The following is a 16,621-nucleotide window of genomic DNA, read 5'->3' as shown; positions in this document are numbered from 1 at the left end:
GGGGCATTCGGCAAAATTGAGCATGTGCTTCCATAACATATTTCCCTTTACTATGGCAGTAAGAGCAAGCAGACCTTAACAAAATAATCCAGAATCACCACCCCTTTCCCCATAGCAAATTTCATCACATCCACCCCCCTCCCTAATAAAGATACTTTGAAAATCTAGTACAGAAAGAAAACGATTTGATTTTGTTTTGATTTAAAAAAAAAAAAAAAAAAAAAAAAAGATCAGATGTACAAGCCATACTTCCAAAATTGGCATTTGAATTTTAAAAAATACAAACAATTTAATTTAACGTTAAATAATATGGACCAATATTTTACAAGACCACTTAATGAGCATACTTGTTTTCCCTTAATTTCTTTGACAATGCACAACTTTTCTCTCACATTGACCAGATAGATATATTCAGCTAGAACGCACAGGTGAATGAATGCTAAATGTTGATCACTTGTTTGTGGAATCTACATAAACCCTTTGAACACTCTTCAAAACAGGTCTTCCATGCTGTAACTAGGGGGACCAATGCACCCATGGACCAGCTCACATCCTCAGGAGAGATCATCTTATGACCAGCCCAAACCATAAAACACATACCAAAAAAAAAAAACCCCAACCAGCAGTACTAAAAAGACATTAGTGTACACAATTTACGTAGTAAGTGGAAACAGCATAAAAATTACTAAACAAGAGTCAACTTAATACAAGGAGTGCATGTGTGTCACAGCTCATTTGGCACAAATAAAAAAAAAAAATCCTTGCGATTGTAATCCTTGTGAACAGAAAATGTAAGACATTTTACCATAGACTTCTGCTCAAGCCGAACGATGGTAAAGGTTTATCTAGTAATCCTGAAAGGAAGTATATTTTCTTAAAGAAAGAAACACATCTTAAAAATGTCACATTATTTTAGGGTTGGGAGTGTCACATCTGAAGAAGCTCATTGCAGTCAGGGGAATGTAATCTCTCCTGATTGGCATGCAACAGTATAAGAGAGCAGCCCGAGGAGTTTAGCAGCTATCACACAGGCAATGTTTAAACAACCTTTGCCACGTGTTTTTGTTTTAGTTCTCTCCCAAAAGTCACTCAGGGAAAAAATTCATTATGGTCACATCATCGCTGTCCTGAATATGAAAAAAAATCAACAGACTGGATGTGGGGAATGCCCTGCGGCCAGCGCAGATCTGGTTGTTCCTTACTTAACCTTTCTGGCGCCAGACAACGATTGAATCTGCTGCCATGAGAGCAGTCAGCTGTGGAACAGATAGAAAACATCAAATGCTGCCATAGCGAGTCTCTTGTGGATTCAAACTGACCACTCCCCATTCCACAAAGAAAAAGGAGATGGTTCCAAATAATCCAAATAGGACCATGATTAACAGCTGCCACTGCAGGAGGAGGTAGTTACTGTAGAAGAATGCAACAGCTGCACATATGGACTGAAAAGAGAGAGAGAGAGAGTGGAGAATGTTATGGATACAGTTCATTAACATGCATCAGTTTGTCTTGACAAACTTAAAATGTCTATAAATATGTGCACGCTGAAGCAAAAATCATTAGCAGATACATGTTAATCAGAATACATAGCTGCTTGCTGATTACTACGTTCAACATCTGACATTCTGGAGCGACTGCTTAAATAGAAGGCAATCGTAGCCAGACCGCTCCAGATTACTTTCTAAAAATGTATAGTTGCTTTGCCAGTATAATATTTATTTAATTATGCGTATCACCATGCATGCATATACCATATTTAGCTTGTTCTCTTTTTTTGCAGAGCAAATGGTAGCTACAAATACATCACTCAATGATCAGCACCGTCCCTATATGTTACATGGGGAGAATATTACTCAAGCCAATAAAAACGAAAAAGAGGTGACTTGGATCATAGAAACCAACCAGATGCTGTCTATTGTTTTCTAGGATGCAATAGAGGAATGACAGAAAGAACCTGATTGGTTGCTAGGAACAACATCACCTTTTCATTTTTAGAAGAAGATTTAGTACATTTAACCCATGGGGAGAGAAGTACTTGATTACCTCTCAGGTTGTTACATCTACTAGGACAGTTGCATTACACAGCAAGAATGCATTCCAAACTGATCTGTGACAAGAATGTATCAACAGAAAACTGCAAATGTTGCCAATGAAAATAATCAATTACAAGATGCTATTAAATGCATGGATAGCATAAGAAACAATACAGTGATGAATAGTATTTTCTTGCAAATCTAGTTACCTGCACAAATCTGAAGATTGCAAAAGCAGGTGCGCTGTCATCTGAATACAGCGTGCCTAAAATGCTCAGGAGTTGAGTATTGAAACAGCTATCTCCTAGACCCAGCAGGAAGCTGCAGAAAAGGGCCAGAACTTTGCTGCAAAGACAGACGTAATTAAATATTAAAGCATGTTGTGAAATTGTTGGTGTAACCTGCTTTAGATTTACTTAGAAGGGACACCGAAATGTTGCAATATTTCATTTTTAAAGCTGAAAAATTGTATTTATTATTACAGTTCTGAAAATATTCTGTAGCACTTCCAATCTTATTGATGCTGGCTAGTATCCGATGCTCTTCCTACTATAGCTGCCATATTATCTTTAGAGTAAAAGGACCCGTCGGGCACCCGCTTGAAACGGATTACAGCGAGTAATCTCAGTGAGCGCCCTGCAAATGGATGGGACAGTCGGAGCGCCGTCTTGTCTGGTGCTAGACAAAGCCTGCCCTATCAGGACCCCAGCACAGCACGCTACCGCTGCTCTTCCCTCCCAGTGCTGACCCGGCGTTTGCCTCCAGCTAATACCCCTTTTACACCAGAGCCGCGACCTGGGTTATTGCCGCTCCAGTCCGGGCCGGGGAAAAAAAAAATTACCCGGGTCCTGTTACCCAGTGTCCGACCCGGAAAATGTTCAGGGTCGGACACGGGGTTTCCCCGGAGGCAGGGGCCGTGTAAATGGGTAACCCGGGTCATCTGACCCAGTGACCCATTTCCACCAATCGGAGAGCCCCAACCTCCGGACCGCAGCACCCTGAGGTCAGTCCGGAGGTTGGGAGGTTCTGCATACAGCAGCTTACCTCGGTGCTGGGCTTGCCCCCAGCGTGTCGGACGGCGTTGTGGTGGTGATGGTCAGCGGGTTTCCCAGCACTTGCATCCGGGTCCAAAAACCCAGGTGCGACCCGGCAGTTGTGGTGTAAAAGTGGTATTATGAGGCAAATAGGAGGAAGCTGGTGCGGCATCCCAGCGGCTCTAGCAGAGGCAGACAAGCCATGCAGCCACGTGGTGGCAGGCATGGCGCCCCGGGCAGCTGCACGGCTTTTCCGCCTCTAAAAATGGCCCTGTCCTGTGACTGGAAATGTGATAATTGAATGGAAGAATGAAAAGATCTGTGAGCTGACCGCAGGGAGACAAGACTTAAGACTTAAACTATACTATATGCGAAAACACCACTATCATTGCTGAAAGTTTAGGGAGTCATTAAGAAAGTTTCAGGAGTGTGAAGAACATCATAACAAACAAAACCCACAGAGGAATTTGGGACCCATACCGCTAAAGCTATAGGAGCCCTTTTTGTGTGCTGATCCTGTTGTGTAAAATTATTTGCTTTGAGTGAACATGGAATGCACTAATAGTACATCACTAGCTACACACACACACACACACACACACACACACACACACACACACATATATATAGGAAGCGGTCATCTATTAGAATGAACTTCGGTCTACAGTCATTAGGTCGACCCCACTGGCAGGAAGGTCGACCTGACTTAAGGTCGACATGGGCCAAGGTCGACATGACTTAGGTCGAATTTGCATAAAGGTCGACATGAGGAAGGTCGACTGGTCATAAGGTCGACATGGGGTTTTTCACTGTTTTTTGAGCCGACATGTGCCGACAGGCGGTATTTCATGCCCTACCATCCACTAGGGCGTGGAGGAGGTTATTAAAACTGTGGCGAGCGAAGCGAGCCACCGTGCCCGATGCATTGCGAGCGAAGCGAGGGTCCGATTCTCATTGCCAACTGTGTCCATGTCGACTGTGTCGACATTCGGATAAAAAAAAAACTGTGAAAAACCCATGTCGACCTTATGACCAGTCGACCTTCCTCATGTCGACCTTTATGCAAATTCGACCTTAAGTCATGTCGACCTTGGCCCATGTCGACCATAAATCAGGTCGACCTAATGACTGTAGACCTAAGTTCATTCTGACAGATGTACCATATATATATATATATATATATATATATATATATATATATATATATATATATATATATATATATATATATATATATATATATATATATATATATAATATATAATATATAATTTGTTTGTCCATTTAAAAAAAAAAAAAAAAAACAGTGGTGAATACCTAGGATCTATGAATGCCCGACTCATTGTTCCATCACCTGAGGCAATGGGTGCATCATTTGGAACACTGAGAAATATCAGGTAGAAAGCCAGGAAATGTACTACAAGCCCCAGGAGGAACACTGGATTTCTGCCAAATCGACTGTTCTTGCTGAGCAATCCAAAGACAGCACCACCTGTATAGAAAAGATGGAGAATGTTATGTTCAGGTGATAAGAGTAAACAGCTAACAAATAAATGGAAAAAAGGTGAATCATATTGCATGCAATGAACCAAGTAAGAAAAGCCAACCTAAAACTTCTCCAAGTCCGACAAATATTCCAGTGAGTCCAATAAGGCTTTTAGCATCTGGTCCAAACCTGTTTATAGACCCTATACATGTGCCAAACACGCCGGAGTAAAAGGTGAGCTCAAAACCTGAAAAGACATTTTGAAAACACTGCATGAGGCAAGCTATAAAAGTAAACATTAATAGATAAACACCCCCTGAATTTGGAAGTGTTACACTGAGGCTGTGTTACATTGAAGTTTAGTGCTTCTGCTATGTAGTCTATCATTTATAACCAGTTATTTATACTATATGTATATATTTAACCATGCACGTCAGTCCTTGCCCCAATGAAGCATACCACTCTATAGTCCCTATCATATGTACAAGCACACTCACGCTAGGGTTCATTTTGTTTGAAGCCAATTTATCTACCAGTACATTTTTTGGGAGGAAACTGGAGGACCCGAAGGAAACCCACTCAAGCACAGGGAGAATATAGTAATTCAACCATTACGACAAGTGTATGCTGTACTTGTGCTCTAATTCACTGTTACTATGAGGACTGGAGTTGAGAACCATAAAAAGGGTAAACTAGTTATGAATTGAAACCCGGGTGCACAGTTTTAAACGATACCTCTTGCAGCCTTCAGGCTGCAAACCAACGTAGGTGGGCCAAATAAAGGTTAAGTGGTGCAACTCTCAATCATGGAGCAAATGAACTTATCAGAATAGCCTACTATGTACAACAGTGCCTAGGTTTGCTTGTTTTTGCCTGGGACATAGCTACACTGACAAACAAGATGGAACTTCATTTAAAACATTCTATTAAAGGACACTCTGGGACATGTGGGGATTATTTGAATTCCCTTCACTCACAGGGATATTTTTTTTTCACACCTCTAAACAGAGGCAAAAGAAAATCTCTGATACTGTGAAGGTTAACGGGTTAAACGACCCTGTTAACACACAAATCCATTACCTTTTTACAGATCCTGTTAAGGTACTTGTGTAGTTTCACAGCAGCAGCCTAAGCTACGAAATCTATGTTGTCAGCGAAGAACAGCGTAGCCTAACGGCTGCCTTACTTGTGTAGTTTCACGGCAGCATTCTAAGCTACGTTGTCAGTGTAGCGTAGTAAGTGTACTTGTCTCTGTGGAAACCCTGCGTAGTTACCGTACCCGGGAGCTGCAGCAGTGTCCCTGGCAAGTGTAGTGAGCACCTCTCACACAGCGCCGGTAACCGCCAGATCCCCTGCGCTGGCGGACGCCGGCGGAGAGGGGATCATGCGGGCACCGGCAGAGAGGCGCTCCACCTGTATGAGACGCTTGTGCGTCTCAGTTAGTATTGCGGCAGAGTACGGCAACCCTGACGACAGGGTTAGGGGTTGGGTAGCGCGTGCGTCTCCTGCACAAAGGGGGAGTGCAGTGCGCAAATGTGTCTCATGCACAATAAAAAGGACAAATATGCCAGTGCTCCATGTTACATACTGGCAAATGCCTCTTTTTCAAACCCCCACTATCCACGCCAGCACGAAGCGTGGCGAGCGCAGCGTTACGCGTCCTCCCAACCTTTTCATACCCCCACTATCCACGTCGGCGTGGAGTTTCAGGAACACATTTACACCTGCTATATCATACATCTGAGACAGTAATGACGACATGTGTTAACTGGTAACTGGATTTTAGTTAATAATAAAGAAGAAAGCAACTTAAAGTACAGGCTGCTACGCTAAGCGGTCGTGGGAACACTACGCTGATTCTGACAGGGACGCTCGCGGGAACACTACGCTACTTCTGACTGACTACGCTAACTACGCTGGCCGCGGGAACACTATGCTGATGACGTAGTTGCCGCAGTGAAACTACACAAGTTCCCCTGCTTGTTCACGAGCGTTAGCATGTTAATGAAATGGGCATTAGTAACATTTAATAACCCTTTTTCTCACTCAATTTACTGCAGATAATTGAACGTTTTAATGTGTTCTTGCTAAACTTTTAAACAAGATACATTCAAGAGGTCCTTGTTTGGAATTTATTTTGGGCAACACACACACACACTGAACCCCTATAGAAGCTGTACTGTGAAGAATGGAAAGTAATTTTTCCTATTTCACATATTATACGCGTACACTTTTCCACAACATTCTAGAAATAACCCTCTAAAAACCAGCATAGAACAGTGGGACTCATTTTGCACAATTGTTGCCAATACTTGTATACAAAAGTGATACACACACACACACACAAAAAAAAAAAAAAGGGAGGGGGGGGGGGGGGGGTCCAGAGTTTGGGTCAATATGCATTAGGTTGCCAGTCATCAGGTCGACCACTATTGTTCGACATGGATAATAGGCCAACACAAGAAGTAAAAGGTCAACATGAGTTTTTCAAGATTTTTTTTTTATTATTTTCTGATCCTTTTTATACTTTACCAGTCTCAATCTTACATGGAAGTGTGAGGAGCGCATCGGTAGCAGAGTGAGGCGCGTAGCCCGAAGCTTGTTGAGCAATCATACACTAATTGCGGGTCCACAGGCTTAAATCTACAGACTGATACCAAAAAACCTGTGAAAAACGCATGTCGACCCTAACGTGTTGAACATGTCCATGTTGACCTAGACACGGTTGACCCTGTGATACATACCCACATTTCATTTATAGTGGGGCATAAAATGCTGTATTCCTCTCTCTAGTGCCTTTTCTCTAGATGAGGGGGATGGATGATGACTATACAACTGCAGCTGCGTATCTACATACATAAATATATACAGCATTAAACAACTTCTGTACAGCTCCTACACAAAATCAGACCACAATTTGTGATGATCTGCAGCAGGCAAGATGAAAACACTCAGCTATATAATTTTCTTTAGAAAAATAGCAGGAAAGGTAAGTGTTGTCAGGAACGCCACCAAAAAGAAGTATTAGGACATTTATTGAATTATAAGCACACAAAAAAGCCACATAATATCAGACTGCCAGCTTTCCCCAATTCAGTGGAAATAACAATTTATGCCCTCACTATAATCTTCAAACCAGCAAGTAATGGATTGTGAATATTGCCGTTTATTGCACAACAATGGATCCTCCCATTCTATTGGGTGCCTCTGTTTTCAAACAATCAATCTCCTGGTCTCACAGTTTTCCATTAAACCTCATTTTAGCAGCTTATACCCAAGCAAAGGTTAGTGCTGAAAGCGAAAACAAACTTCTAGGTATTCATTAAAACAAATGACTGCGAGAGAAATTGAGGCTCACAGACTCATTCTCTATTCATGCAATGTTCCATACAAGAAACATTATAGTTATCTTGCTGGTTGAAATCTTTATTATATTTTGTTATGTTAGCAAAGTAAAGTAGTTCTGTAGGGGAAGATTGGTCTATAAGTGGTGATAATCATTGACAATGAAAGCAAGCCTATATGCAGGGGCGTAACTAACTATTTATCGCCCCCCCCCCCCCCCCTGCCGCCGCACGTTTATTCGGCGCCCCCCACCTAACCTGCCCCCCTTCTTACCTGCGGTCTGCGTCTCGCACGGCTCTCTGTCGGGACCTTCCTGACGTCACGCGGTCCCGGCCGGCTCCTGCTGCTACAATGAAAACAGACTCTTAGAAAATGGCTGCCCGCATACTGCAGACAGAAAACGGTCTGCAGTATGGGGGCAGCCATTTTCTAATTGTCAGTTTTCATTGCAGCAGGAGCCGGCCGGGACTGTGACGTCAGGAAGGTCCCGACAGAGAGCCAGGCGAGACGCAGACCGCGGGTAACTATAGCCCCGCAGCCCCCCCAGCGGCGCCCCCCCCCCCGCCACCGCGGGGGCTGCAGGGCTATAGTTACGCCACTGCCTATATGTTTTTTTTCCCTATAATACAAGAAGTGCCTGAAGCAGCCTAGTGACCATGTGTCCTGTATTCAGTTCTTCTGTACATGCTGCATTCTGCATGTACAGATGAGGGAGGATGTTGACACATGCATCACCTGTGACAGTGCGTATACATTGGATGACTGTGATTTTTGACATCTGCTAAATAGTTAACAAATTTGAGCAGTGTGTACCCAGATGTAATGGGTTCTTATCAAATGTGAAATACTCTACTGCAGTGGTTCCCAACCCTGGTCCTCAAGTACCCCCAACAGTGCACATTTTCCAGGTCACCCGGCAGGTGCACTCATTATTCAGGCACATTTGAAAAGATCCACAGGTTGAGCTAGTTATAGCACTTGTGATTCTGTGTGGAGTCCTGCAAAACATGCACTGTTGGGGGTACTTGAGGACACAAGTACACAACTTTAGGCTACAAGGTTTTGTCATAGCTGCACTAGCCTTGAAACCTTCAGTGGCACAGTGAAGCTTTTTAATAGCTGCTATAATCTGTGGTTCAGAATTTGGTACATTGCTATTCCCTTTACCCACCTGCAGTCTTCCCAATGTGTGTGCATATGTGGGGGTCTTCTATAGAAGTTATGCCACTAGGCAACTTTTTAAAGGTTTATTCAGTGTTTTTTTATTTTTTTTTGTTTATTGGAAAACATAATGAAGCATTAAGTCAAATTTAGATTGCCAGTAAATACTATAGCTAGGCATACACTAGGCGACTTCGCCCAGGAAGGTTTAAAATATATTGCATGCAAGCATCTAGGAGATTGCGTCAGAAGCCGGTGCAACGCTCAGGCTCCGGTGCGATGTGTGCATGATCGCGCATTGCGTTGGACCCGCTGTCAATCACATGCAATTTGGGCATTTTGTATGCGACTGACTGCCCCAATCACATTAAAAGTGCCCAAATAGCATGTATGGGGGCCTTATGAGTCACATTATAGTAAACTCAGGACCCAGAGGATGAGTACTTTTATAGTAGTTACAACTCATTAAATTGTCACAGACTTGTGTCATCTCAAACCACCTTACAGCAAAAGGGTGTTCTGTCATATATTCCACAAACTTCCATCCCATGTGTGGGCATGGACAACTAACTGTGTCTCTTAATAAAATGGGGCATTTTTCATTGTTTAGGTTGCCAGCGAGTTCCTGAAATGTTACGTTACCTGTATATGCCATGGATACGCTCAGTAGTAGCATTTCTTTTGTGATGGACAACTTCAAAGATTTTACTACAAAAAGATCACAAGGAACGAGTTACATTAGAAGCTCCCTTTTGGCCGAGCAGCTGCTGACAGAATTTACAGGCACTTACCAAAGGCTTCCAGAGCTTTAGAACCTTTGCTTTGTGGAAACCTGTGTTGAAAGGAACATAAAGGAAAATAAAGGTTCAAGAAGAACCATTTCATAAAACATTTACAGGGCCTGATGGCTGGACACATAGGGACAAAATGATTTAGCAATATTTTCTAAAGTGATTTTATACCAAATATTTAATTATGCATCAATGCCTGTTAAATATGTCTATAAAGGGAAACTGTATTAGTAGTAAGACTGGAATGTGTCAAAGGAATAAGTGTCCAGTTATTTTCCATGCATGACCGCCACTAAACCACAGACAAAATCCAACATAGGCAGCTTAAACTGGGCATCATTCAGCATTTTTTGCACCCAAAGTGTCAGAAATGTCTAAACCGCTCTTCTGTAGAATCAGTTAGATATCTCTGGTATATTATTCAAAAGATATTATACACATTTCTCAGGAGAATTTTTTTTATTTATATAAATGGCTATAGTAGATTGAAGTAGTTACATATATATGGGATATAACAGTAATTTACAGACAAGTTTAAATACTATATGTATAAATATACAAGATAATGTCACACTAGTTATAAAATTATAGTCCCTGAGCGTGAGACATTACATTCTGTGGGTGACACAAAGAGGAAGGGCGAACAATGTTGGTCTGGTTGTCCGCCCCTCCCCTTTAGAACGTAAGCACTCATGAGCAGGGCCCTGTTCCCTCATGTACTTTTCCTATTGTTACTTAATCCATTTTTACTGTCACCAAATCCTGAGGTTTGTGCCATGACAATTTTTATTTCAGTGTCATCTGCTGATGCAGAGGAGCACATATTAGTTTATGTACTCTATAATTGGGCGCAGAAAATCTTGTGTGTCACAATATAAATAATGGATAATAAATAATAATAAAAATATGGTAGAGTTACGAGGAGGGGTTCTAGGACTATACCCTTGAGAGGACTCAAGGGTATATTTAAAGGCTAGGAGGCTGGGTAACAATGTAATTGGATGAATGAGAGCATCATTGCCCTCACAGGAGAAATCCTGAAGGTGGAAATGGGAAGTGAATAGACGACCCTGATGTTCACACGTTACACTGAAGTATGGCAAGTACCGCATAAACTACATAGGGATTTCTTTAAACAAGGTTTAGCAGTGCCCCCTTCTGTCAGCAAATAAGAAGTACAGAACACATTTAGGGCCTTATTCTGATGCATTGGCTGCCCCGTGTGTTTGCACAGGGAGCGATGTTTTCCTTCTGAGCATGCGCATTTCTGCTCATGTGCATACACTGGGTGCAAGCAGACACGGCAAACTGCTAGTTCTCCATCCCGTTCGCACCTAGCAGTGTGGGCGGAGGCGACTGGTTGCTCCCATGGGAATGCCCAGCATTTCATCAGTGTTCCCATGAGAAAGCTGGGCATTCCCATTGAAATAAGGCAGTGACTCGGGTGCTGGGGGCAGGTGGCTGACGTCACCGCATGTCAGCTGCCCGCCCTGTTCCCATACAGGGCGCATGCAAAGCTAAGGCACCCAATTGCCTTAGTTTTGCATGTATGCTCCAAATCATTCGATAGTTGGCGACCATCAAATTATTTGGCCCCCGCACCCAAGGCTGTGAATGGATGTTTATGCAATACTTCCATTTGCACAAGTGCGGGGAACTCAGCAAGGAAGGGCGGGCAGCTGTGCGAGCTGCGTTTTATCCACACATAACGCAGTGGCTTTGTGTTTGGACCAAAAAAAGGCCCTTAGGCTTAATTATATTAAACTGCAACAGGTTATTATACAGTCCCTGTTACTAATGTAGTGCATGATTTTGCATAAAACTTTTAGCCAAATTAAACACCACTTATGTTTCTTAATAGCATAAACAACCTAAAATATATTTATAGCAGAGCACAAAATCCCCAGTGACACATTTATAGCAATCTCGAAGAAATGTGTTGTGAAACTGAAGTAAATTTGTCGCAACAGACCTCCATACCAGAAATTGGTTAGCATTCCACTATGGAAAGTAGAAAGCAAATACAATGGTTATTGGGAAACAGATGGAGTCCCTTTCAGACACCTACTCGGAAATATAAACATAAAAAAAGCGAACAGAAACTGATTCATGAGAGAAACAATACAGTAGTATAAGACTTCAGTTCTATATTTAGGAAATAAGCAGGAGTTCAGGAAACACCCCATACACTATTGTTTCATTCCAGATAAGCCTCATGCATTTTTACCTGGATAGAGACATCTTTAATAGAAATCAGGGATAGCCACTTAATTAGAGGTGTTATGTTTGTTTTATTTTCAGACGTTAGTAGATAAAGCACCATTTCCAACTCAAGTCACAACACAATGGCTGTTTGTGTATACCTTGTATACAATGTGTTTAGGATTGGGTGGGCACATTCTATTTCCTGTAAGCTGAGAACTCCAGTAGGGAGTCCCAAAATGGAACATATTTGCCTCTTCTTAAATTAGAAGAATTATTCTGAAGTACAGTATGAATGTGTTTTTCACTTTATATAATGTCCAGGTTTTCTGGAATCCACTTAATAGAACCCAGAAGATATTTATATTTTAGAAAACGTTAACTCTATTCCCTGCTTGTCTTATGGAGAAGGTTTTTTTTTTTTTTTTATCCTTTTTTGTTACAGGACTGAAATTAAAACATACTAAGGGGCTAATTCAGTAACATTCAGAACCGGGTGAATTCGGCCCCGTTCCGATAATAGGCGGCCTGGTCATGCGCAAGCGCGCATTTGCAGACCCAGTCACACACTACCGGGGCCATTCGTTGCAGGGAGGGAGGGCCGGGGGCGGAAACATTGCCTCGCCCATGGGAATGCCCAGTGTTTTATGGGTGATTCCATGGGAACGCAGGTGGGCCGATGCCTGCTGGGAGCAGACATAACAGGACATCAGCGCCCGCCCTCTCTTTGGTGGACACCAAAGGAAAAAGTCAGTTGAGACTGACTTTAATTTCCAAAGGCAGGAGAAATCATTTGATGGTCATCGACCATCGAATGATTTCTCCTGCTAGCAGACGCATGCTAGGGGATGAGCTAGCGAACATACCCTCTTGCATGAAAACAACAAAAGTACTTCAAACCTGGCGCAATATATATATACAGGGATTAATTAAATAATCAGCAGCTAGTATCAATACAGGATACCATCAATCTCCCAATCTAACAAGGCAAAAATACATGGGTGGATGGACACAAGCGCTAAACACAATTCAGGTGTAATATCCCAAGGTGTGGATGGTGCTGGAATCCGGGACCTACTTAAATACAGGTGGTCAATCAAGGCCAGTAGCAGCTCCTATAGTCGCATGCAGACAGACACTTATTTTAAGGTATTGTCTCGCATGCACGAAGCGTTTTCTTTAAGGTGAGTGTTACTGCATACAGCGGTTGCGTGTGCAGTGCATCCCCCCCGGTCCATCTGCACCTCTATGTGGTCCCCGTTCTGTACATCTCATCTATGCTACCTGTTGAACTTTTAATCGTGTGGAATAAATTGTTTTATCTTTCAACACGGAGCGTGTGATTTACAAGAACCTGCTACGGGTACGCCTGACTGAAATTGAAAGTAAGTGTCATACCAGTTTGAGCCGTAGATGAATGTATGCAGTAACACTCAGCTTAAAGAAAACGCTACGTGCATGCGAGACAGAACCGTAAAGTAAGTGTCTGTATGCGGCTATAGGAGCTGCTACTGGCCTTGATTGACCACCTGTATTCATTTAAGTAGGTGCCGGATTCCAGCACCATCCACACCTTGGGATATTACACCTGAATTGTGCTTAGCGCTTGTGTCCATCCACCCATGCATGGTACGGCAGAGTGAAGTGGGCATTTGGCGGAACAGTGTTTTAGCGTTTGGTAAGCAGCGAACTTCGCTGCTTACCGAGCCTTAAAGAATAACCTCCTAAATGTAAAAAAAAATTAAAAAGTAAAATTCAGTAGATTAGATTTATACAGGTATATGTTTATGCTTGCATTTCCTCCCCCAAAAAGGGGGGGGGGGAGCAATACAAAAGAACCTCCCAACATTCACTATTACAAAACAATACATTATAAGAAAAAAAATAATAATAATAATATGCAACAGAATAAGTATTCAATGTCCATTCATTCTCTCATGCAAACAAATGCTAATGTCTTTACTTAGGCATCAATGCTGAGGTGTGTCCTTGTATGTTTAGTCTTATTTACCTCTGTTTTGCATTTTGTGCCAGTGCATTGCAGCGTGGTCACTGCTATAATATGTACCTTGTTTAATTTTCTTAACTAATGTAATATTTCACAACATTTTTTATTTTAAAATTGCAGAAGAGTAATTTCACTTTATGAAGGCTCCTGTAATTGGATGAATAGGAGTCAGATTGTGAATCAAATATGGCCTCTTTTAAGGGTGCACGCTTAGGAAAATAAGATAAAACTTTACTTTTAATTAATGAGGTTTAAAATTGCAAAAACTATCAACAAAAGTGTAATTAGATACCAACAATTTCAAGCCTGTTCATAACTTTCTAAATGCGAGATACAGAAGAAATTAATTTAGGGCACATCAGATAGAATAGATCATCTGTAATCTCTGAGGAAAAAAAAGAAATGCATAGGGGTTATTGCTACCGTAGGTAGTAGGTAGCTTATGAATTAACATCAAATAGGGACCTGTTTATGCAATATACTGTAGGTCAATACATATATACAGGGAATTAGGTCTGACAATTCTAATTAAATACTATAGGTTAGTCTAAAGCTGGATACACACCTACAGATTTATCTGTCCAATCTATATATACACACATACACACCCACATAAATGAAACATCTTCCAAACTCAAAATATAACCAGTGACCACACCATCACATGGTTACATAGGCACACTCCAAACAATAATTAAACAATATCACCAATCCTAATCATCCTTACCAGGATTAAATATCCCACATAATGATGTGAATTGGAGTGGAGAAAAAGATAAATTGACACTGATACAAGAAAGTGCATTTTAAGAGAGGAGGAGGCCGTGTGCAGCCTCATGTTTGTGCCCCCTCCTCTCTGCCAGCAGCCATGCAGCATTATAGAGTTTGAGCACTAGAGGGCTCAAACTGTAATGCGCATGCAGAGATCGCCTGAAAAATGGCGCGGTGGACATTTTTATGGCACTGCCATCGACACGGGACAACCGGAATTATTAGCTTTAAAAAAAAAAAAAAAGTTGGTGCAGGGCACATACTGTACCCACAAGAAATAATATGTAGTCTGACTAGAAGATATTAAATATATGAATTTCTTAATACATAAGCATACAGATTAAATAATTAATGAGATAATAATTACCGGTATATGTGTTATAATAAAAATAATAATTCTTTTACTTGTAGAAATTTAAGTAAAGGACAGGAAACAATCTCTTTAACCTGAGATTATTACATATCACAGTGATATGTTAGAGTTTCACTCTGAGGGGGGTATTTATTAAAGCTTGTAAAGAGAGAGAATTGTGAGAGCTAAAATACCAATCAATCAGCTGTCATTTTCCCCAACAGTCAATAAAATTTAATACAGAAGCTGACTGGCTGGTACTTTATCTTCCCTCACAATTTCCTCTCTCTCATAGATCTTTAGAAATCAGAACTGATCCCAATGATAAATATAAAAAGGTATTGTTTAGATAAAACAGGTACATCATAAGACAGAAAATAATATCATTGGAAGCAATGCTAATGTGTGTCAAAGTACAAAAGGTTGTAAAGGATTTTGGCCTAAGAAAATTAATTAGCTTTATTTACTGCACCCTTCACTTATATTGTATACCTATGAAATTTACTGGAAAGCTGATTCTCCACAGCTGCAGATCAGTAATATATTATAATACACTCACAGGTTCTCTTCCAGGACATCAGAGCTGGCATCTTCCTCCTCGTTCAGCTGTGATAGGTTTGAGGTGGGAGTCCTGATGAGAAAAAACAGGACTGTCCCAACCAAGCTGATGACTGTGAGAGCTATGAACACTGTCCTACGGTCTCTTTCTATTAAAGTAAACAAAATACATATTAAATAGCTAGATTTCTTTAATCATGCACAAGTGAATTGTTTATTTGTCAAGATAGGGGAGACTGCAATTCAGTAATTAGTATTTGTACCTGATTTGTTTTGCAGAAATACTTAACTATAGTGGTAAACCATAAATATGCAAAGAAAAGGTATGCATAGGCTATAGATTATAGGTGTTGTTTAAGTAATGAATGGGTTTATGAATACAATTAATACTATTTTGCGGTCAGTAATAATCTCATTTGTTTCCAAGGACAAAAATCCTGAAAACATGACATGGCATGGTATGGTACTTGAGGTCATAGTTGAAAACACACATGTACATATCAGCTGTTATCCCGGCTCTTATTAAGCTATTTAACACACAAAATATATAGATTACTGAAGATCTACCATTTTACAATTGTGGTTGAACCAAAAAAAAAAAAAAAAAACCCGACATGCAGCACAAGGCAGAATTTTTGGGTTTGGGCCCCTTTTTTAGTCCGATAATTTTGCTATTTTTATTTGCAGCATATATTAGTAACTGGAGCTACCACAGTCAACCACATCTGAAATACAGATGAAAAGATTCTCCCAATAATATTTTGCTATTTTGTACCTTTTAATATCAGTTTAAACCTATAAATATTTGTTAGGAATGCTGTGAAATTTGTTTGACTCTATGAGGCTGGGTACACACTACCCAAACTGCCATACCAGACAA

At 41.1% G+C, this 16,621-nt stretch overlaps 1 protein-coding gene across 3 annotated transcripts in view; it reads right to left on the bottom strand.

The window, feature by feature from the left end:
- Positions 1 to 214: 214 nt before the first annotated feature.
- Positions 215 to 16,621, bottom strand: part of MFSD11 (major facilitator superfamily domain containing 11) — a 62,667-nt gene continuing 46,260 nt past the window's right edge. For all 3 annotated transcript variants that reach the window (XM_083147852.1, XM_083147854.1, XM_083147851.1), the window contains 7 exons: positions 15,743 to 15,890; positions 9,851 to 9,891; positions 9,702 to 9,767; positions 4,675 to 4,800; positions 4,385 to 4,559; positions 2,243 to 2,378; positions 215 to 1,442 (listed from right to left, as the gene is read on the bottom strand). In XM_083147852.1, the coding sequence (XP_083003978.1) occupies positions 1,278 to 1,442; positions 2,243 to 2,378; positions 4,385 to 4,559; positions 4,675 to 4,800; positions 9,702 to 9,767; positions 9,851 to 9,891; positions 15,743 to 15,890 (857 nt within the window). In that variant the 3' untranslated portion in view covers positions 215 to 1,277. The remainder of the gene's footprint in view (positions 1,443 to 2,242; positions 2,379 to 4,384; positions 4,560 to 4,674; positions 4,801 to 9,701; positions 9,768 to 9,850; positions 9,892 to 15,742; positions 15,891 to 16,621) is intronic.

The sequence above is a fragment of the Crinia signifera genome, chromosome 6 (genome assembly GCF_055691185.1).
Source record: "Crinia signifera chromosome 6, ASM5569118v1, whole genome shotgun sequence".
NCBI classification, from domain to species: Eukaryota; Metazoa; Chordata; class Amphibia; order Anura; family Myobatrachidae; genus Crinia; species Crinia signifera.
This window is presented reverse-complemented; position numbering and strand designations above follow the sequence as displayed.